We start from the raw sequence: 22711 nt of genomic DNA, 5'->3' as shown, positions 1-22711 counted from the left end.
TCAAACCCACTCATGAAATCAAGTTCGTGGGTCACAAAAAGCATTTTTTGTTTTTCCAAGACGGAGTCTTGCTCTGTCGCCCAGGCTGGAGTGTGGTCGTGTGATCTTGGATCACTGCAACCTCTGCCTCCCGGGTTCAAGTGATTCTCCAGCCTCAGCCTCCTGAGTAGCTGGGATTACAGGCGTGTGCCACCACGCCCAGCTAATTTTTGTATTTTTAGTAGAGTATTTTTAGGTTTCACCATGTTGGCCAGGATGGTCCCGAACTCCTGACTTCGTGATCCGTCCGCCTCAGCTTCCCAAAGTGCTAGGATTACATGTGTGAGCCATTGCGCCCAGCCGCGTTTTGTTCTTTTAAATGAATTAGTGGAGAACAGAAACTCTCAGAATGTTGCATGTGATATGCAGAGGTAACAGTTTGTCTGTGTGTTCTGGGTATTAGCAAAACAGGCACTCTTCCTGGGGTTGCGTTTGGGAGTCCAAGCGCCACCGTGAGGCCAACCCTGGTATCAGCTGTGTACCCTGAGGCTCCCCGGCAGGTCATAAAGGGCACTCACTAAGCACTGCCTGGGCCAGCAGAGGGCACCAGGCACAAAGCACCACTCAGGGACCACCCTGATCAGAGGACCTGGTTCTTCCCCAGACCAGGCCTGCCCAGCCAGCAGGAGGCAGAAGCAGGAGACACTCACCAGCTTTCCTGCTGCGGCCTCCTGGCTCTGCAGGATGATCAGCGGCAGCACAGCCTGGGGCTCCTCTCCACCTTGTGGCCTGGACTTCCTTTCCCACCTGGCCCCCATCCCCTGGGCTGTCCCTGGCTCTTCTCTCCCACTCATCTGCTTTCTTTCCTCAACTTTGCTTCCTCCCACCCATCTAGCCCTCTCCTTAACTCTTCATTCTCCCTTTTCCTTTCTCTCCCCGCCTGCCACCTCCTTTTCCAGGACACACACACACACAAATATTTTTCAGACAATTCAGCCTTTATTTTAGAAAATAATTCTGTAGCTTCCACTTTCTTTCATGAAACTGAGGTCAGGCAAGAAACAAAAATCCACCAAGTCCTCTCCACCCTGCCACGGCGTCCTGGCCTGTGAGGACACGGGGTGCCTGGGAGCGGGCAGGGAGGCTGGGCAGCACTGGGCTAGAGGCGTCCTAGTCACTGCTCCACCTGGTCTACTGCTCCACCTCATGCTGAGAGGATCCTGTGCGTCAAACCCCAGGGGAAAAAGGGACAGGCAGATCGAATTCTGTCTTCTACCAAGCCAGCAGGAGCCTCCTAGAGCAACAGGGAGGGCACTGATTTTCAGAAAGGAGGGGTCAGGGCATAGTCCCTCTCTGAGGTAAGGCAAGAAGAGGGGTTGTCCCAGCACAAGGCCTTCCTCCCTGCACCTCTCTCCTGACAGCTGGGCATGGGCTGAGGAGAGGTCTTGCTTGCCCCCTTCAACTTTCCATCTCAGAACCATAAACTGCTGGGCTGCAAGGAGAGAAGGGCTAAGTGGGGGTCAGAGACAGGGGAGAAGGGCAGGAGGCAGTGAGCCCCGATGACCCACCAACTCCACCGGGTCCTGACAAGGAAGCCCCTTTGGTTAGTATCATTTTGGCCGCAAATATGTCCCCTTCTCCCATAACCCAGTCCCCACTGGGGGAAGGGGAGCAGCTATAGAAGGAGGGCTCGTGCCCTGGCTGGAAGAGCCAGGTCAGGGAGAAGGGGTCTGGTCAAGAGAGCGAACGTTGCCAAACTCTCTGCATATGCTGCAGGAGAAAGCTCAGGACGTGGACATTTCTGGCCCCAACAAGCCCAGTGCCCCCCTACCACACAGTGGTTTCCTGCTTAATACCCCACAACATACCCTAGAATAGTTCCCGACTCCCCTGAGAACGGGAGAATAATCCTCTCGTTATCATTTGTGCACTTAAATGCCACTTGGAAAAATAAAAAAGATAAATGCACCTAAGAGGGAAACACAGGCAGGCCGATGGAGCCTGGGGGCTGTGGTCCCACCTCAGCTCATGATATGACAAGGAGAGGCCCAGGAAGGACAGGCAGGTGCTAATTCCAGCTAGGATCATAGCCCTCCCACGTCGGTGGGGGCGCCAGGTGGACACGGCGGCCCCGGAACTGGAAGGTGACAATACCCCGGTAGCCAGCTCTCGGAACCCCCGACTTAAGGTCCTCCATGACACCCAGAGCCTTGGCGAAGGCCTTGAAGCTGTCCCTGCCCGTATACTGCACCCGCACCTCCCCCAGCTCCCTCCGGTCATTGGTCCTCACTTTCTCCACCTGCAGCTGGGGAGCACCATAGACGCGGGCCAGGAAATCTCGGTCATAGGCCTCCCGCTGCAGGTAAGACAGGTCCAGCTGGGTGAAGTGCACAAACTGCTGGTTCAGCTTGATAAACTTGAGGTGCTGGTCAAAGAACTGCCCGTGGCTCACACCCTTGCGGCCAAAGGTCATCGTTCTTGAGATTTCGGGGCGTATGCAGGCCCGCCCCTTCCGCTGCTCCGGCCGCCGCATCCAGTCGTCCCAGAAGGCCTTTGGCCACTTGGGCTCCAGCTCAGCCCAGAGCTCGGCCAACAGCAGCCAGCCCAGGCCGGGAAAAAAGTCGGTGCGGTAGAGCAGCTCAGGCTTGCTGGAGTCCACCATCTGCTCCTTGCCGTTGTCATTCCAGGCCGAGACGCACCAGAGGGAGGGGTCGGCCTTCAGCAGCGGATAGGTGGCCTGAAAGTACTCGAAGAAGTCCGGCGCCACCTCCAGGTCATCCTCCACCACCACGGCCGCGGGGAAGCGAAACTGGTGGAAGACCTGGCCGAGCGCCCAGCGGTAGTGGCGCGCGATCTTGTAGTAGCCCTGGAACTTGCGGTGGTCCGGCGGCACCGCAATGCTGCTCAGGTCGGGCTGCCGGATGTGCGTGACCGCGCTGCCGTAGGAGGCGATGGCCTGGGCTGTCTCCTCGTGCCCACAGTCCTGGCTAACGATGATGGGGAAGAGCTCAGCCGAGGGCCGATAATGCAGCAGCTTGTCCAGGCAGCGCCGAACAGTGCTGCGGTCACAGGCAATGACCAGGATGGGAATCACCGCTGGCGCTGGGGTCTCAGGCACATGCGGCTGGGCGGGAGGGGCCGCTGTGGGCGCCCTCCCCCGCTGGCTCCACAGGGCATCCCCGATCTGCTGCAGCAGCCCACGCTGCCGCTCCAGCTCCACCTCGGCGTCTTGGGCCAGGCGAATCACTTCACGGGTGAGGCTGGCGGGGTCGTCATCCAGAGCACTGACTGAGGGTGGCCTGCCAGGTGCTGGGCGTGTCCAGAAGAAGAGGAGCAGCAGGGCATTCCAGGCCACGAAGAGGATGGCGCCCCACAGCACAAGCCCTGCAGACTGCTTCTTCAGCATCCTGGCCCCCACCGGGGAGGGCAGGCAAGGAGAGGGTTCAAGGCTGCCCTGGGCTTGCCCGGCTCCCTCGCCCGCAGTCCTAGGGATGCTTCCTCTGGACTACGGGATTAGGAAGCAGCCATGCACCTAAAGACAGGAGAGAGAAAACAAACCGTCACACAAAGGCTTGTGGCTCCGTGCCCCACAGGTAGAGGAATGTGTGGGGGGCAGGAAAAGACCAAGAGTGAGGGTGGAGGAAGGCCAGGAGGTTGATTCTAGAGCTCTCTAGGGAGTCAACATATATGCTGACCCGGCAACATATTTTTGAGGGAGAGGCAGAATGTGATGCTGGTGGAGGGAGAGAGAAAAGGAACTCCAACTCCCCTCTTTCTACCTGTCAGATTTCATTTCCCCTCCAGGTGGGAAGGAGGAGGGGAGGAGCAAGGAGTGACAGCATCTGCCTACCATTCCTCTAACCTAACTGCCCCAAGATGACTGATTTTTAAAATCAAATATCACACCTCAGGGCTACAGTTAACCCCTTACCTAACAGGGAAGCACTAGAGGCACCCCACGAATGTCAGGAGCAAAACAAAGCTGCCCATCATCTCCAGGGTTATTTAACATTTTGCTGGAGGAAGCAGCCAACGCAAAGGAACCAAGAAAAAAAAATTCAAAGCAGAAGTGGAAAGGAAGCAAACTGTATTATCTGTACTTGTGAGAATATGCCTGGAAAACTCCAAAAGAATCAATCATGAACTGAGCAAGGAAGTGGAATATAAAAATCAACATAGACAAATGCATAGCCTTCATATCCACAAATAACTCATGAGAAAACCCTACCTACAAAAGACAGAGAAATGAGAAAATATTTAGAAATAAACTTAAATAAACTTAAACATTCAAAACTTATGTGAACAAAACTATCATTCCTGAAAGACACAAAAGAACATTTGAATATCCCTTGTTCTTGGTCAGGACATCTCAGCATCATCAAAAATCCCAATAAAAATACCTTTCTATGGAGCTAGACGAACTGACAATAAAGTTCACATGAAAAACTAGGAAAACAATAAAAATAAGTTTTGAGGAGGGACTCAGCCCTACCAGATATTAAAATACTGCATACTGGCCAGGTGCAGTAGCTCCTACCTGCAATCTCAGAACTTTGGGAGGCCAACACAGGACGATCACTTGAGCCCAGGAGTTCAAAAGTAGCCTGGGCAGCATAGGGAGACTCTGTCTCTACAAGTAATTAAAGAAAAAAAAAAAAAAGCTGGGCATGGTGGCACACGCCTGTGGTCCCAGCTACTTAGGAGGCTGAGATGGGATCACCTGAGTCTGGGAGGCTGAGGCAATGAGCTGTGATTGGATTGTGCCACTGCACTCCAGCCTGGGCAAGAAAGTGAGACTCTGTCTCAAAAAAATTTTTTATTATATATATATATATCATACTACAAAACCTCCATAATTACAACTGTGTGGTACTGGTACATAAATAAACAGACCATCCAGTGAAATAGAATTTAAGCTCCAGAAACAGACTCATTACACAAAGAAATCTAATATGTAATAAAGGTGCTACCTAAAATTCCCAAGGCAAAGATGGTCTTATTAATAGTGTTATAATAATTACATAGCTATGCTATAGCTTGAATATGGTTTGTTCTCTGAAACACATGTTGGAATTTGATCCCCTGTGTGGTGGTGCCGGAGGTGGGGTCTAGTGGTAGGTGTTTGGATCACAAGGGGGGGCAGGGGCAGATCCCTCCTAACGTCCTCTGGTGAATGAGCTGGTTCCCCAGGTATGACAGGCTGTTATAACCAAGCCCAGTCTCTCCTGCGTGCCCCACTTCCTTTCTACTTTCAGCTATGTCCCTATAAAAACCTACACAGGAGTGTTGATGGTAACTTTATTCATAATCACTCAAAACTGGAAATAACCCAAAGGCCCATCAACAGGGAAATACAGATAAACAAATTGTGGTTTACTCGTAGAATGGAATAATATTCAGCAATAAAACTGAATAAACCACTGACATACACAACACAATCTCCAAATAATTACACAATATGGGTCTTCTCGGGAAAAACAAAAAACAGCACATACACTGATTCCATTGACGTAAAACTGCCGAAAATAGAAACTAATCTATATTACAGAAAGCAGATCAGTTGTTGCCTGGGGATGGAGGCAGAGAAGGGCAGTGGGGTAGTTACTACACAGGGGCATTAGGAAGCTTCTGGAAGGGTGGGTATGTTTATTATCATGATTGTAGTGATACTTTCACAGGTGTATATATATATATACACATACATATGTCAAAACTTACCAAATTGTACACTTTATATGCAGTTTATTGCACATATTTATATCAATTGTATGTCAATAAAACCTCAAAAAACTTTTTGTAAAAAGACGTTATTGGGTAAAATGACAAAGTTGGAATATGGAGAGTAGGTTAAAGTATCAGTGATAACTGATTAATTCCAATTCTTAGGTAATACACACTGAAGTATTTAGAAGTAGAGGGCCAGGATAGATGCAACTTCTCAAATGGTTCAGAACAAAAATATACTCTGCATACACAGAGAGCAAATGGAGCAAAATAGTAACAGGTGAATCTAAGTAACGAGAGTGTGTACGAATATCCTTATACTATTTTTTCTTCTTGCAATTTGTGTAAGTTTGAAGCTATTTCCACATGAAGTTTCTTGAGAATCAAATATGTAGATATTGCCCACAGCTCTGAATAGCTTCATCCATCAGTGTAGCCCCAGCTGGGCACATCAGCAAGGCAAATTGAGATGATCTGTTTACCCTGAATTCCTCGGTCAGTTACTTGACAACATGTATCACACACCTGCTCTCTGCCAGGCTCTGGGAAGGAACCAGGACACAAACCAATGAGAAAAAGGAATGGTCCCACCAATCCTCCAAGCTCTACCAGACCACATTACTTGAAAGGATCTGAAACACTCCCCAATCCCCAGCCAGCTGCCATTCCAGACCATAACTCCTTGGCTGTCCTGCCTCTGGCCTACCCTTCACACCCCAAAGCTTCAGGCATGCACCCTCTTACACTGACAGCTCTGCCAGTTACCCTCTGCCTCACAGCCTACTCTCTAACCCTGGCCAAAACCTTGGGCCTCACGTCTCATCTCTGAGGCTCTGGGCTCTCAAACCAGCAGACCCGGCATAAAAGGGCTGATCCTGAAGGGCCTCTAGAGAGACATGGATTTTGCCTCCCTCCTGGGGAGACTTCCCCAGCCCCTGCCAGCATTCACCACCACTTGTCTTCTTCCTAGAAACCAACCACCCCCACCACTCCAGGACATCAGTCTTCTCAGAAACCTCACGTCCATTTCCATGTAACTGTGCAATTAAACTCCTATGATATCAGGGCTCATATATTATATATCAATTAGATACATGTCACCAAGTGACTGAGGAATTCAGGGCAAACATCGTTTCAGTTGGCCTTACTGCTGTGCCCAGCTGGGGCCATACAGATGGATGAAGCTGCTCAGAGCTGTGGGCCATATCCCCATATTTGATTTTTAAGAAACATTATGTGGAAGAAAAGAGTGATGCACAGAAGAGTTTCAGTTTCTTTTTTTTTTTTTTTTTTTTTTTTTTTTGAGACAGAGTCTCACTCTGTCTGTTGCCCAGGCTGGAGTACAGTGGCATGATCTCAGGTCACTGCAACCTCTGCCTCCCAGGCTCAAGCGACTCTCTTGCCTTAGCCTCCTGAGTAGCTGGGATTACAGGCGCCTGCCACCATGCCCAGCTAATTTTTGTATTTTTAATACAGATGGGGTTTCACCATGTTGGCCAGGCTGGTGTCGAACTCCTGACCTCAAGTGATCCACCCTCCTCAGCCTCCCAAAGTGCTGGGATTACAGGTGTGAGCCACTGGGCCCAGAAGAGTTTCAGTTTCTTCTTCGCTCTCCCCTCAGGATGTTGTCCATGTTGGAACTTTCCCTCCAATCTAATGGCCAGGATTCCCTGTCTCCCAACTTCCCATCTCCTAAATGACTGTGCAAGAAAAAGACTTTATATAATAGGATGGGGATGGAGAAGAGGGACTGAACTCTATTCAGTGAAGTGCTGCTCTGCATGGCTTAGAGGGGCGGGGCCCCACTGGGCTCGGTGGCTCAAGCCTGTAATCCCAGTGCTTTGGGATGCCGAGGCAGGCGGATCACCTGAGGTCAGGAGCCTGGCCAACATGGCGAAACCCCATCTCTACTAAAATAAAAATACAAAAATTAGCCGGGTATGGTGGTGCGTGCCTGTAAACCCAGCTACTCAGAAGGCTGAGACAGGAGATCCCTTGAACCTGGGAGGCGGAGGTTGCAGTGAGCTGAGATGGCGCCACTGCCTTCCAGCCTGGATGACAAAGCAAGACTCCATCCCCCACCAAAAAAAAAAAAAAAAGGCGGGGGGGCAGAGGGATAGCCGGTCCCTGACTTATCAATGACCTGCAAGCCCTTATGGCAAAGCCTCATGGGACCCTTGAGATTACTTCTGCACCCTTTAGATGCCTTTTTACTCTTCTCCAGACATCAGAATTTGGTGGCCCACACCCACTACCTGATGCTTAGGACCTCCTGCCCCACCCTTCTAAGTCATGCAGATCAAAGCAATCTTCTGACTGAGTTTTTACTTAGCAAGTCTGCACACATATGGAGTGGCTGGACACCCCACAGGGAAAGCTGCCCCAGCCCAGCGCTGGCCTCCACCTTCATCCGTGGACCCTTGTTCTCCACCCACAGCCCTGTGCTTCAAACTTGCTCCTGTTGCCGTAAGAGTACATGACACCCCTATTTCCAACCCACCTGCTTCTTCACATGGGCTCATCCTGGGCCCCAGTGCTATTTTCCTACTGTTTATTCACGTAATTCCTGGGATAGGATCCTCAGCTCTGCCTGGAAGTTAGTGCTGTGTGCACACACATGAACCAGGAGCCATACACCCTCTCACACCTGGCTGTGCCCAAAAGGATGATCAAGCCCAGACCTTGGCCAGCAGCAGTGACCTGCTTCTCCAGGAAGCACTGCTCAGGCCACCATCAGGAGAGTGCAGCAGCAACAAAGGCAAGCCAGACAGCCCGGGGGCATCACCCTACATTTTGTCACATTTCTGAGACTCAAACTGGGTTGCTGTGAAGATCGGATGAGATAAGCCATGTTAGGTGTTTAGAACCGTGCCTGGCATGACAATGTAAATATTGGCCGTTATTTCACTCCTTTCTCCCCATTTTCTTTGTTCCACTCTACCACACTCCCGTCTGGTACCCCAACAGCCAACCCTACCGTCGTGGTCTTTGCATGTGCCCATGTGCCAGCTCTGCTCTTCCCTATCTTCTTCACCTGGCACACTCTGATTCTTGTCTCTGCCAAGATGCCTTCCTTGGCGCCTGGGACCATGTAGGGTCCACCCACCCTTCACCAACAGCAACAAGCGCAACCGCTTGCTCAACTTCTCCCAGGCCCCCTCAGCTGCAAGCTACATGAAGACAGGGGTTAGCTCCACCAGCACTGCCACGCCGCTGTGCTAGGGCCCTCAACATTCAGCAGATGTGCCTGGGATCTAAAAACATCCACAGTTCCTCAACTGCAACTGCCAAATCCAAGAAGCACTAAAACACAGAAGTTTTCTAAACTCAATTGGCAGTAAAACCTTATCCAACCTCATTTGGTAAAATCTGATCTGATCTAATATGGGGCTATTTATAGTCTTTTATCTCTCCTGCTGTGGCTATTCATACATTTTGCTACAGAAATAAACATGGTGGCTTATGCCGTGCTGCTTCTGATCTTCCACTACAGAGTAAATTCACCAGATCATCTTTTCAAAATCCAAAAAATTCTCAATTTTGAAATACATCTAGGCCCAAGAACTTTAAAACTATGAAAATGGAAGTACAAAGTTACTCACTGACTGCTGGCATCCCATGTCAAGCCCTCCAGCCCTTTAACCTGAACTCATTCCTTCGAAGGAAATACTGTTTTAAGTCTGGACTCTTGACATAGTTTCCCAGCTGGTCTACCTGTCACTAATCTTGCTTCCCTCTCACAAACCTTCCCAACAGCAACAGCGCATCCTTCCTGACAAGCACGCCTGGTCACGACATTAACTTGCCTTAAAAACCATCAGAGGCTGCACTGCCCACAAACTAAAACTCAAACTCATTATGATGGCATACAAAGCCCTTCAGATAGACTGTCTGAAACATCCTTTTTCAACCTTACCTCCAACCACTAACGCCATGGACCCTGCACTCTGACTTCAGCAGGCTGCTTTTTCCCCAATAAGCATACCCGGACACTGCTGTGTCTTTGCTCCAGCTGGTCCCTCATCCTGAAATTTGACCCACGGCACCACCTGCCAGCCACCCATCCTTTCAGGCCACTTCAGGTGACTCCTTCTGTAACATCACGGACAGAGCCAGGCCTCCCTGTGACTACACTCCCATAGCACTCTCTCCACGCCGTAGCAGAATCTAATCTGTGGCCACACTTACCTGACTCCCACCTTCCTCCTTAGGAAAAAAGACTCTATGACCTCTGTGCCCATCACAGTGCTTGGCACATGTATGAGGTTCAAGTGGCTAGATGGAAGACTGCTTGCACTATTACCGAAATCAGGGAGAAAGATGGCCAAAGCAGCAGCAAGAGAGTGAAGCGTGACATTCTCCAAAGATGACCGCACATATCCCACTCCATATGCTCTTCTTACAAGTGACAAAGACACTCCTGCCTCCAGAGCTGAGAGTCTATGTTCCCTCCCTTTGGTTCTGGGAAGAAGAGACGCTATGCGACTTGTGAGACTAACTCATAAAAGGCAGTAGTTTCGACCTGGTCCTCTTAAGATGCTTACTCCTAGGACCCTGCTATATGGACAGGACCGTGCTACATGGACAGGACCCCTATAGGTATTCCAACTGACAACCCCAGCTAAGGTCCCAGCTGACAGCCAGCATCAACGGCTAGACACAGCAGACGGCCCTCCAGATTATCCCAGCCCCAGCCATACCCGACTGCAACCGCGTGAAAGACCACAAGCCAAGAACCACATCGCTGAGATGTTAATAAGATGATTCTCTTGTTGTAAAAGCCACTAAGTTCTGGGTGACTCATTATGCAGCCATCAGTACCTGAAGCAATGAGAGAAACAGAATCTACATAATCTTGACAAGCAGGGCAAGTGACCTCCCTGCCCTCTGAGCTCAGCTCCAAGTCCAAATACTGAGGCCCTGTCTCCACTCATGTCTCCCTCCTTAGTAGGTATCTACTCCTGCATAATCAATTACCTCGATATGTAGTGGCTTAAAACAATAGTCATCACTTACTCCTTCTCACAGTCTCTATTGGTCAGAAATTTGGACAGTGCAGCACAGAGGAGATGACGTGTCTCTGCTCCACCATGCCTCAGGCCTTGCTGAAAGACTCAAAGGCTGAGGGCTAGACTCCCCCGGAGGCTCTCACATTCTCTCACATGTCTGTAGGATGACGTTGGCAGCAGCTGAGACCTTATTAGCAGGAGTGCTCGCTAGAACCCCTCTATGTGGCCTGGACATGTCCTGGAAGTGGTGGCTACATTCCAAAGGTGAGTGTTCCAAGAAAGTGGGCAAGCCAGGTAAAGGTGTATCCTCTTCCTGATTCAGCCTTGGATCAGGTCTGTCTTACGGGTCAAGGGAACCACAAGTCCCTATCGACATTCAAGGGGAGAGAATCATAAACCCACCACTAGGTGGGAAGTGGACAATGTCAAACTATAACTACATGTGGAAGGGGATACTTATGGGTGAGGCCCTTGAGGGAAAATACAATCTGCTGCACCTTCCTTTTTAAATAGAACAACTGTCCTTAATCCTGACCTGAGTTCCTAATGATGTCATTTATGAGACTGGCATGCAAGGCACAGACTCAAAACTGGCTTTGATTTTCTAGAGTTTTCACAACTCCTTTAGGGAGGTGACACAGCCAATCCACACCACCAAATACAAAGACATCTGCACCATGGTGGGAGATGAGAAGTGAGTCTTTTCAGTACAAAACCCTTCAGCCAAAACCCAGGTGGCTCTGGGTAGGTGCAATCTACCCCTATGGGGCTCACTCAATTTCTGAATCATTTGAAGGACTGCCTAGGAGCTGTGAGATCCTTCCTAACACTCTGATGCCATGGTATTCTCCAGCATATTTCCTTTATCTAGCAAAAAATGTTTCTTAAACAGCAAGTGAACACCAGATAGTCAACTTCCAATCATGAGCAATAAGAGAGAAGTTATATTTAGCTGTAAAATTAAGTGTAGAAGTGGAAGAAATGGTAACAGATTTTCCCTTCTATCTCTGTTTTGCTTACTGTTAAAAAGCACTACGTGAAAATTCCAGAAAACACAGACATGTCACAGGTAATGGAAATCTAACTGAACTGCTTTCACGTTCGTTCTTAGACCTTGGCTGGACTCCTGTATCATGTACCAGGCCCATAATTTCAGGACGGAAAAAAAAAGAAAGGTAGAGAAGATACACTAAATAATTCAAGAGTTGAGAGAATAAGACCTAGGAGGGAAGGGATGCAGGTTATTCATCCTGGAAAAGAAGAGCTAAATACAAGTGCCACAAAAGGCATGAGGCCTGGGATTCAGGCGATCCAGCCAGCAAGCCAGGCAACTTTGGACAAGTCACTTGACCCACTTGTACCTTAGTTCTCTTATCTATAAGGTGACAGGGTTGATTTGGTTCATCACAAGGTCCCAGTGCCTGGATACTGAAGATAGTGACAATTTCCCTAATGCCCCAAACAGTAATGAGTTTCCCTTGTTACACAGGCCACTGAGGTCAGGCATACTGCAGTGCTTCTAACAGTGAGAATGAGACACAGAAGCAGGGATATGGGTGAGCTCAATGGTCCCCAGAATTGGGAAGGACCAGGACGCAGTGATTCCTGATGGAAGGCAGACCCTGGATGATGTGAGAATGTAAGAGCAAAGGCTACATGGCCTGTAAAAATATTGTAAATGACTGAAAATAAAGCTGGGCAACATCTCAGCCACTGATGTTCTAAAACAAAACGGTAGACCCACTACAACAGCAAGGGTTAACCAAAGTGAAGCTTCAGCCTTGCGGGAGACGGAGCCGGCCAGTCACGGTCCCTCTACTTCAGAGTTTATCAGACGCGGGCACTGCACGTCCCGGGGCTCTCTACTCCACACACAGTTAGCAAACAGGTAGGAAGAAAAGTTTTCTTGCCAATTTATTATATATATATTTCAACACTGAATCAACATTTCCTTTCTGCTGAGGAGAATCAACCTCTATTAACTTGGGGAAAGGATGCTGGAGTGAGGTTAGGGGGGAAAGGCCACTCCCCAGTCCCGCTCCGCAAACCCTCTCGGGCAATCCCACCCCCTCCCTGCCCCGCACGCACGGACGCCCTGGGCCGAGTTTCACAACATCCTCCCCAGTTCGCGGAGCCCGCCCTTCCTCTAACAGCTGGAGGCCCGGGATTCCGAAAGCAGAAGGCGGAGTTCCAACCTCTCGGCTCGGGAAGGGACTAACGCGCAGCTGGCACCGGGTCGGCCCGGGCCGCTCCCCAGCCAAGCCCCCGTCTCGCTAGCACTCACGGGCACCGGGGCTTTCGGGCGACCCGACGTCCCTGGGGCTCCCTCTCGGCGCCCGCGAGGCCTCCCCCGGTCTGACCTCCGTCCCCGGACCCCTACTCACCAGGTCCTCCCGACGTCCTGGCCCCGAACTTGGCCTGCCCCGGGGCGCAGGGAGCGAGCCCGGTGCCCAGGCGCGTCCCAGGCGCTGCCGCGGCCGCCTCGCCTTTCGACTCGCCAGCCCTTCCTGCAGCGCGCCGGGGCCGGACGGCCGGGCGGGCAACGTGGCCCTTCCCCGGCAGGCGGGGCGGGGCGGACTGAGGGGCGGGACCGACCGCCCCACCGCGCCCCGCCCCCCGGCCGGCGTCCGCCAGGCCCCCTCCTCCTGGCCCGCCTCCTTTCCCCGCCGCTTCTCAGTCAACCCAGGACCCAAGTTTTCCCAGGCCCCCAACTTCGGGAGTCCGCTTTCCTGCTCCCTGGCGCAACTCTGACTGTGGACGCCCGACCCCACCCCTGCCCTCGGCCCTCCAGCGCAGCTGCCCAGCCTGGAGCCGCGCCTGAAGTGGGCCCGCAGTCCAGGAAAGGCGTTCACCAAACTCTAGGCCAAGGGCTGGGAGCCGGTCCCCCCGCCCCAACCCAGGGGAGGCTGAGGAGCCCGGGTGGGGGCCCCAGGGGCGCGTGGGGCAGGGACAGAACAGGAACCAGGGTGCCCGACGCGGGGCCGGGGGGAAACACCTGTGCCAAAGCAAGCCAGGGCCAGCTGTGGCTTCTTCCCTTTTGTTTTTCCTTTGTGGGTGGGGAATGAGAGCGTCAGTTCTGAGTAAAGCAAGCGAAGAGAGACCTGCCAGCAGGGTAGGCCCACCAGCCCTAGGCGGGAAGGACTCGGTCACAAGCTTTGGCGGGAGCACCATGGAAAAGCCTAGAACGGGTCTGCGCCTGGCTGGCGTTTTAAAGGAGAGGAAGGTGCGGACCTGAAGAGGAGGTGGAGGTGGACCCAGGCCCACCGAGGGGAGGGAGGGACAGCTCTTCCATAGCAAATACCTGTCGCTGAGCCAGGAGCAAAGTCTGGCCGGGAGGAGGAGAGACGCAGAAGACCAGGGGCTCCAGCGCATAGAGCCTGTTTCGCCAGCGATCAGGTGTGAGGCCTGGATTCCACGAGGCCGGTGCAAGCCAGGAGCCAGCCCCACTCCCTCCCCCAGCTCCCTCTGGCCTGGCCCTCTGCAGAAGCCTGATGCCCACCCACCTCTCTCACCATGGGACCCCAGGTGGTGAGGGTGGGTAGCCGAGGACTACTGGCTGCTGGGTAGCTGACTTCCCCAAGAAGGGCTGCTGCCATGTGATCAGGACCCACGCCCCTGACATCAACCCCTCCCCCGTGTTCCAGAGCGCGGAGCAGCCCGGAACTCTGAGGCCTGTGGTTACTGACTGCTCACTAACTTGTTTCTACATGAAACCACGAATCATGCAAGGTTCTAAAGAAAGGGCCGGGTGCACCCTGCAGGCACCTGCGTGGAGGCGAGGAACTAAATCAAAACTGCTAAGGGGTCACCAGGCATGGTGAGGGGCCTCGGGCCAAATCCTCCCTCGGCCTCTCCTTCTAGCCTCAGCAGCTCTGCGGAGTGGGCGTTATCATCCCCATTCTACAGATAACTAGTGTGAGGCTCAGGGTAAGTGCCAACGTGCTGGAAGCCACAAGACCTGGTGGGGAGCATGGCCAGGTTTTAGACCGGGCACTCCTGTGCGCCCCCCAACATCCCCCCATCCCCCTGCCCCGCACACATCCTCCAGCGCCAGTGACCTGAGAGGGTTCTGTGTCCTCTCAGGCGCTGCCGTGAAGCCTCCGCCTAAGTGGCCAGAGCCCAGACCTGGAGGCGGAGTGGGAGAAGGGCAGGCCCACCGAGGCCGCCGTGTGCAGTGTGCGGTGTGCGGGAAGCCCGTGGCTTCCACTTCAGCTGACTGCACGCACTGTGGCAGGAGCCTCGAGCCCAGGCGGATATGCCAGTCAGAGGCCAGTGTCTGTCACCTCTGCCCTATGTTTGCCTAATGAACGAGTCAGGGGCCCGGGGGCTCTGCACACTCACACTAGGTGTCAAGGCGTAAAGGAAAAAACAATTGTGTTTCCTAAAAGTGAAAAGGCTGGGAAACACTGGTTTGTAGATCCAAGACATGAGGAGCCAAAATCACCTTCCAGGAGAAAGGACAGACATTAGGGGGTGCTGAAAGGTGGGGGAAGATCAGATTCCCACCACTGAAGCTGATACTTCTCCATGTAAGGCAGGTGAAGGGGAAACAGGATGGCGGCTGTTCGTGCACTGTAACGCACACCCCATCTCTACCACCCTTGGTTTAAATCCCAAGGCTCACAGGAATATCCAAAAGGAGAAACTGCCGGACTGCAAGAGACCATCCCAAAAAGAAAGGGCCTGGTTAGGGAATCAGAATGGGCTTCATGGAGGCAAAAGCAAGCACTTGGTCTGAGAGGCAAGAAACCAGGGTAAATGAGTGCCAAACTGACCTGGGGAAAAGAGGCTCTGAGCTCTTGATAGAGGTTACATGGGGAGCAGTGACCGGAGTAAGAAGGATAGAAACAAGGGGCCAGCATTCTGGGGGTGGGCCTGGGATTGGATTATGTGCAAAAGGAAAAAACAGGAGGATAAACAGTCACAAGATTAGACCAGAATTAGGAGGAACAATACTGTCTCCTGCCCACTCCACCACCAACAAAACAGAACTGAAAAGATGAAAAGGAAGTGAAAACTGTTCCAGGAAATTGCCCTTCCATAAACCATGACCAAGATCCCTGACATTTTTTACAATTTGGAAAGAATTCATGCCCTTAAATTAAAACATACATTGGCTTGAAAACATCAGTAAAAGTAAAAGCAGGCCGGGTGTGGTGGCTCACGCCTGTAATCCCAGCACTTTAGGAGGCCAAGGCAGGCGGATCACGAGGTCAGGAGTTCGAGACCAGCCTGGCCAACACAGTGAAACATCGTCTCTACTAAAAATACAAAAATTAGCCAAGTGTGGTGGCATGCACCTGTAGTCCCAGCTACTCAGGAGGCTGAGGCAGAAGAATTGCTTGAACCTGGGAGGCTGAGGTTGCAGTGAGCAGAGACCACGCCACTGCACTCCAGCCTGGGTGACAGAGTGAGATTCCATCTCAAAAAAAAAAGTAAAAGCAAATTTTTTAAATCAGTGTTTTGTTTCCCTTCTCCCTGCCTCCCAGTATCTCTGCTTGCCCTTCTCCCTCACCCCACAATGGAGACCCAGAAATTCATCTCATCCAGGTCAAAGAGGAAAGATTAACATAATAATCACTAAACAATGTCTGTGAAATGTAACTTTCGGTTAGCCACCTACAATTCCTTTTGGAATAAAGAAGGATATAAATAATTGAGTTAAAATATACACACGGCCGGGCACCGTGGCTCATGCCTATAATCCCAGCACTTTGGGAAGCTAAGGCAGACAGATTACGAGGTCAGGAGATTGAGACCATCCTGGCCAACATGGTGAAACCTCGTCTCTACTAAAATACAAAAAATTAGCCGGGCATGGTGGCGCGTGCCTGTAGTCCCAGCTACTTGGGAGGCTGAGGCAGGGGAATAGCTTGAACCCAGGAGGTGGAGATTGCAGTGAGCCGAGATCGCACCACTGCACTCCAGCCTGGCGACAGAGCAAGACTCCGTCTCAAAAAAAAAAAAAAAAAAAAAAAACACACACACAGTCTGGTTAAGTCTATCACTGCTCCTGGCTAAGCAGCCTGACACCTGCTGAGTGCTATGCCCTGGCATCCTGGTGCCCCTGTGAAAAAGCCAATGGTTGTTTTGAAAGGACTGTCTCATGGAAGGGTCAGGTGCAGGGCAGGAGGGTGGGAAGCTCAGGCAGAGGAATGCTTGCTCACTCTAAGGAGGAAACGTTCTACCAGAGAGGCTGTCTGGCAGGGCACAGAGCTTCTCTCCCTGGAGGTTTGCAGCAGAACCCAGATGGCCTTGTCAGGTCAGATGCCGTGGAAACAGCACAGCACTGGGAGGCGATTTCAGTGCCTACCGCTCTACCCTTAGGCAAACCCTTCCCACTCAGGGCTTCCGTAGCTTCCCCTCAAACTGGGAAAAGGATCCCTGCTCTGTTCTCCTCACAACAAAGTGGTGAGGGAAAACAGACAAAACAGATTGAGTGGATCATGTGATAGAAGCACTACGCAAATACGCAAATCCCTGGTACCTGGGATCCCAGAGATGGCTGAGGAGGCACCGTGGCATCACGTATCCCCGAGGGATCACTGTGACCCCTGTGTCCAAGCAAAGACTGGCAACAGAAATTTGCTGGGTGAAGCTGGGGAAGGTGGCACACCCACCTGGAGACCCACACCTTAAAAAGGAGCAGCCTGGCCTCAAAGGGGCTGCCCCAGGCACCAGACCAGAGGAGAAAGAACAGCTCAGAAGCAGCAGCTCCCCCCAGGCCACCGCCCACCTCTCAGGCCGCTGGAGGGAGTGAGGAAAACTCCTGTGGCAAAAAAGGAAAGACTGGGGAAGGGGGTGGAAGAAAAAAATTTAACATGGAAAGTAAGGCATAAGTACAAGATTTTCAGTTTGCAGATGACCTCACTGTCACCCATCCTCAAGGAACATGTGAGGCCTAGGTGTTACTGAGCTAGGGAGAGGCAGAGACATGCCAGAAGCCAGGCTTCCTGCCCTTTGCCCAGGCCACCATACCCTACTGTCTCTCAAAATTCCCAACACTGTGCTCTACCCCTCCTTTCTGCTGTGTGTTGTCCCTGGGAAAAGCAGGCATTTTGGCACAGGTAAACTGGAATTGAAGGAGGGAGCAGACAGGAAGTGAGAAGATAAAGACAAACAGGGCTGCTTTTATAGGGAATACAGCCTGAGAAAATACAAAGGGCGAAGAGATGTCAGTCTGGAAAAAAACGTCATCTTAAAGAGCTGGAGAGATAACTAGCATATGGCACAGGAAGGTAAAGACCACCACTCACTCCAAGAAATGCAGTACCAACGCCTAGCCAGACACTTGCCCTCAAGGCTTAAGCATCCCTCCACCCCCTCTTTAATCAGCTACCTCCAAGGGGCACACTGAAATTGGACTGGAGAGCCGTAAGGGCCAATGCAGTATCTGCAAAACTCCTTCAATCCAAGTTCTCCTTGGATCCATTCACCTGTTCTACAACTTGATGATCCCAAGTACTGTTTACCAGCAAGATGATAAACAAATTCAGGGGCAGGCTTTTAACTGAGGACATCTTCTGAGCTTTTGCCAGCACACTATTTCAATAAGAAAACAGAACTCCTAAGTCAGAGTTGTTTCTGTGCTTTTAAGGCATATGGAGCAATATCAATGTTATTGTTTCCTATGTACATGGCCCTGGATACTTTTCAAAATCCTTGTTTCATTTACTCCTTGTAACAACTTGTAAGGGACCTGGAAAGTTAGTTTTCCCCCATCTTGTAGATGAAGAGAACATGGCCTGTGTAGGGTTGTACGCTGACTAAAAAAGTCAAAGCTAGAACACAAGTACTCCTTCCTGACCCCCAAACCTGTGTTCTGTTCCTCTGCTCTTTTCCCGAGCTTTCATGGGATAAGCTTCCCTTATAGAAGAAGGAAGGGAGACAATTTAGGAGGTTATCTAGACCATTCCCGCTTTCTCCCCCCACCAGCAGTCCTTTTCAGTTAGCTCCCCAAAACAGAGCAGCTGCCTCTGCCTAGGTAATCCATTCCAGTCTTAACCCAGACTGACTTGGAATCCTATTATCTGGATGGAAGGGCCTTTAAAGGTAATCTAATCCAACCTCCCTTCAGAAGCCTCAATTATTTTCATGTTCTCCTTGGCCTAACCTCACAACTGCCATTGCTCACAATCCCTTACAAGGCACTCATCCAGCTTGGGTAAGCGGAGGTTGGAAGAAGTCTATACCCGGACAGAGTAATGGAGAGGTGTAGCTTCCCGTGTACCCATCTAGATAAGATTTCCTGAATGGTAGCCTCCGCGAACTCGCCAGCTCAACACCTTCTGCACAGGCGCAGCAAGACATTCCATGGGAAATGGGACAGGAGCCTTACCTTTCTTCTCTTGTCTCAGTTGCTCTCCAGGAGATCCTCAAATCCCCATTCCGCACTCCATTTTCAAAACTGAGAATCCCAAATCAGATCCGCCAAAGTGCAGCTTCTCTCTTCTTATCCAGGTCCAAAGTCCATGGCTGAGCTGACCCTGACGGGGAGGAGTCTGGGGGGGAAGGGGTGTGTCCAGGCCCCTCCCCCCCCACTGCAGACTTCAGTGCCCCTCTCAGGGGTCCGTTACCTCCCTTCATTCAGCTGCCTTATTAAGCTCAGAGTCTGGTGATGGCCAGATCCCAGATACTATCCCATCTCTTGCTCAGGCACGGGAAGCTATCCACTGTGAGAACTGGCCCATCTGTCTTGTGCTGGGGCTCATGAGAAGAAACAGGCCTTAGAAGCGGCATGGCCCAGGAGGCAGATTTCTGTGTTAACCTGCAGAACATTTAAACATTGTAACACTCTCTAATCTAGATACCCAAATAGAGTCCTAAAACCTTCTAGTTTCCATTCCCCACCTAACAGTCCATACTAGGCTCTATCATCAAAACACCTTCGTTAAACACTCCGCAAGGTTATACAAAGCACCTATTCAACTCACGTATCCCACGCCACAACAGTCACCTCATCAATAGTGTTTATATATATAAACACATACAATATAAACATATTATATATATGTACAAACATACATGATTCAGAATAAAAGATGGATCGTACCCATTCTCACCACAGAAAAGTAACCGGAGACTGTCTTCTAAGAAATCGAGAAAAGAACGCCCTTTCTCCTGTCCTCCTGTCTAAAGCGCAACATAATAATCGAATCTCCCAAGCTTCTTAGGGTGCTAAGTGTTTTAATCCACCAGCCCTCTTCAACTAGTTAATAAATCCTTTCCAGACCGAGATGTTGGCATCTTCCACATGCATTCTTTGCTCCTTTTCCTTCAACTAACCTCCCCCTCTGCTTGCAAAACTGTGCCAGAGATGTAATTTCCAACCTCTGTTAAAGTCCTTCCCGGGGCTACTCCCGAGAACTCTCTCCTGGAATGTTTAAGGCCCAAGTCCTGCTTGCAGCAGCCCCACTGTGTTCCCATTTCTCAGCCCGGAAGCCCACTCTTGTCGCCCCCTCCCCTCCAAGTTTATTCGCAAACACACATCCATCCCCTCTCTCTCTAAACACACATCCATCCACACACTCTCCTTTCCTTCCTGTAGGGGCGTGGCGTCCACATGACCTCCACCCCCTCCAAGAATTTAACTCCTCCTACCCTTCTCCCCGGAACCCCGTGCCCCGTGTTCACAAGAGAAGGGGGTGACACTGCGACCCTTCCTGGACTCCGACCCCCACCCGTCCGCCCCGCGGACGACCCTCGCTCTAACTGCGCCAGGTCGTTACCTGGTTCCCGCCCGCCCGGTCTCGGCTAGGAGCCGCGGCCCGCCCCGGGTCGCAATCCAGGCCCCAGGCCCGATCCCCAGCGCCGGCCCAGGCCCCACCCCCTCGACCCCCAGCGGCCCGGCCCTCCCCTCGCACTCCTGCCCCCCTCCCACCATCCACCGCAGCCACTTCCGCCCGTCCTCCGGAAGTGGGCCCCGGCAACGCGGCCTCCCACATCCCGCCCGTTTTTCTACCCCACGTCCCCAGCCCGTCACCACCGCCACCACGGGAGCGAGGGAGGTGGGTCTGCAGGGCCTGAGATTGTTCTACAGCCACTGTTCACAGGGCTGAAGAACAGGTGTGGGCAGAACCAGGTTGTGAGAACGAAGCCGGGCGCAGAGTAGCGGCCGTACAGGAGGGGGAGGGGCAGAAGAGACTGGCCAGCTGCGGAAGCGCGCGGCAGGTGGAGCCGCGCGGGAAGAAGCACGCATGCGTCGCGGGGGGTTGGCCCTTGGGTGCTGGGCGGAGCTTGGGCGGGGCGAAGACGCTGAAGTGGGGGCGGAACCTGTGCGGTGCAGCCCTGCCCTCTCCCTCCGCCCAAAGGTCGCCTAGCAACGGCCCGCTTGACCTGGCTTCTCAAAAAGGGTGCCCCCCCACCCCCACCCCGCGCTGGTCGCGGGTCTTGGCGAGAAGCCTTTCGGAAAGCACCGGGGCGTGTGTGTTCCCGCTTCCTCGGACGCGAGCTCTGTAGCAGTAGTGGGGGACGGTTTTGTTTCGTTCATCGCTGCTGTTTCTCGCTGCCTCTCTTGACGAGGCAGGGCCCTCGCAGGGTGCGCCCGCGCTGCCCTCTGACTGGTGCTGTTGGTACCTGCGGCCGGGCCCGCCGTCGTCGGCGCGGGGACGGCCTGCCCGAGGCTGCCGGGAGGAGGGCGGCCTGGCCGGCGCGGCCTTTCCCGTCGTGCCCCGGGCTCCTCGGAAGCAGCCTCCCGCTCCTTCAGGCGTCGGACTCCTGAGTTCCAAATCTGCCTGGCGGTTTCCCCCTCACGCTGAATCCAAGGGAGCCGCTACTCGTTCTTGAAGTTCCTATGCAGCCTTCTCCCGACATTTTCGAGAATCTTGCCGGACTGGGGATGGATTTGGAGCCTCCGTCTTTGCCCCACTGTTCGAAAACCGGAATCCAGGCCCGGTCTCCTGGCCTGTGTTCTGTCATGGGATTTCTCCAGAGCACGGACTGACTTAACACTTCCATTACTGGGAATGTAATGGTTGCTGCGTCAGGACTCTTGAAATGATTTTTTTATTTGGAACGATATAACATTTGGAGTTTTCTTAAAGGAAAAAATATATATTGCTTAATTATATTGCTTGGAATATATTATTACAAGGAAGAAAATAAGACCCTTTCTTCCCCCGCCTCCAAACCTTCTCCGCCCACCTGTCTTTCCCATCGGCATTAACGGCGGCTCCATTTACTCAGGCCAGAACCAGAAGAGCCAGCTTCGCTCTCTCGCCGCCTCTACACAATCTGACTAGAAATCCTGTTGACCCTACCTTCAGTCTGCGTCTAGGATGCAACACCTCAACATGTCCACACCCCCCTTCATCCCTCATCTGAACACCTAGGTCTCCCTGCCCTCCCTACTCTCCCAGTCGCTGGGTTTCCATACAGCAGCCACAGGGATCCTGTCGTTTCTGTGCTCCAAACTGCACAGCAGCTCCTCAGTTTACTTGAACTAAAACGCCAAAGTCCTTACAATGGCTGCAGAGCCGGACAACCCACTGGCCTGCCTAGCTATTTGACCTGCTCTCGCCTTCCTCTGTTAGCTGCATTGGCCTCTGCACCGGCTGTTGTCTACTTGTAAAACTCCCCTTCCAGGCATTTCCAGGACTGAACCCTTCAGCTCTTTCAAGTCTTTCCTCCCATGTCACCTCAGTGAGGCCTTTCCTGACCAACCTATTTAAACCTGCCCCTGACCCAGAGCACTGCTAGTCTGCCTTGGCCTGCTCCACTTTTCTCACGACACTCACCACCTCCTAAAATACTCGCTGTGTTTACCATGTATTGTCTATCTCCCACTACTAGAATTCAAGTTCCCTGAGTGGAGGCACATTTGATTTTTGATTGCCTGCTATATCCCGGTGGCTGCAACAGTTGCCTGGCCCATAGTAGCAGCTCAGCACACATTTGTGGAATAAATGAACCAATGAATGAACTTGAAAAGCTACTTTCATCGTAGAGTATTCCCCTTCAGGCTTCTCTCACATGGAAATATATGAACATAGTTATAAGCA

At 52.0% G+C, this 22711-nt stretch overlaps 1 protein-coding gene across 6 annotated transcripts; it reads right to left on the bottom strand.

Moving 5' to 3' along the window:
• Nucleotides 1-956: 956 nt before the first annotated feature.
• Nucleotides 957-21975, bottom strand: MGAT1 (alpha-1,3-mannosyl-glycoprotein 2-beta-N-acetylglucosaminyltransferase). 6 transcript variants are annotated; one of them, XM_030824159.1, is made up of 3 exons: nucleotides 20833-21975; nucleotides 19051-19479; nucleotides 957-3511 (listed from the first exon to the last, which is right to left on the bottom strand). In XM_030824159.1, exon 3 carries the CDS (start codon nucleotides 3383-3385, stop codon nucleotides 2048-2050), a length of 1338 nt encoding a protein of 445 aa, XP_030680019.1. In that variant the 5' UTR covers nucleotides 3386-3511; nucleotides 19051-19479; nucleotides 20833-21975; the 3' UTR covers nucleotides 957-2047. The 6 variants fall into 6 exon arrangements, with proteins under 6 accessions (XP_030680019.1, XP_030680017.1, XP_030680016.1 ...); XM_030824157.1 differs by having other exon boundaries at nucleotides 20441-20841; XM_030824156.1 differs by lacking the exon at nucleotides 20833-21975 and adding an exon at nucleotides 19765-20434.
• Between the last annotated feature and the right edge of the window lie 736 nt (nucleotides 21976-22711).

The sequence above is a fragment of the Nomascus leucogenys genome, chromosome 2 (assembly GCF_006542625.1).
Source record: "Nomascus leucogenys isolate Asia chromosome 2, Asia_NLE_v1, whole genome shotgun sequence".
In the NCBI taxonomy this organism is placed as follows: domain Eukaryota; kingdom Metazoa; phylum Chordata; class Mammalia; order Primates; family Hylobatidae; genus Nomascus; species Nomascus leucogenys.
Note: the sequence above shows the minus strand (reverse complement) of the source record. Positions and strands in the feature narration are given on the sequence as shown.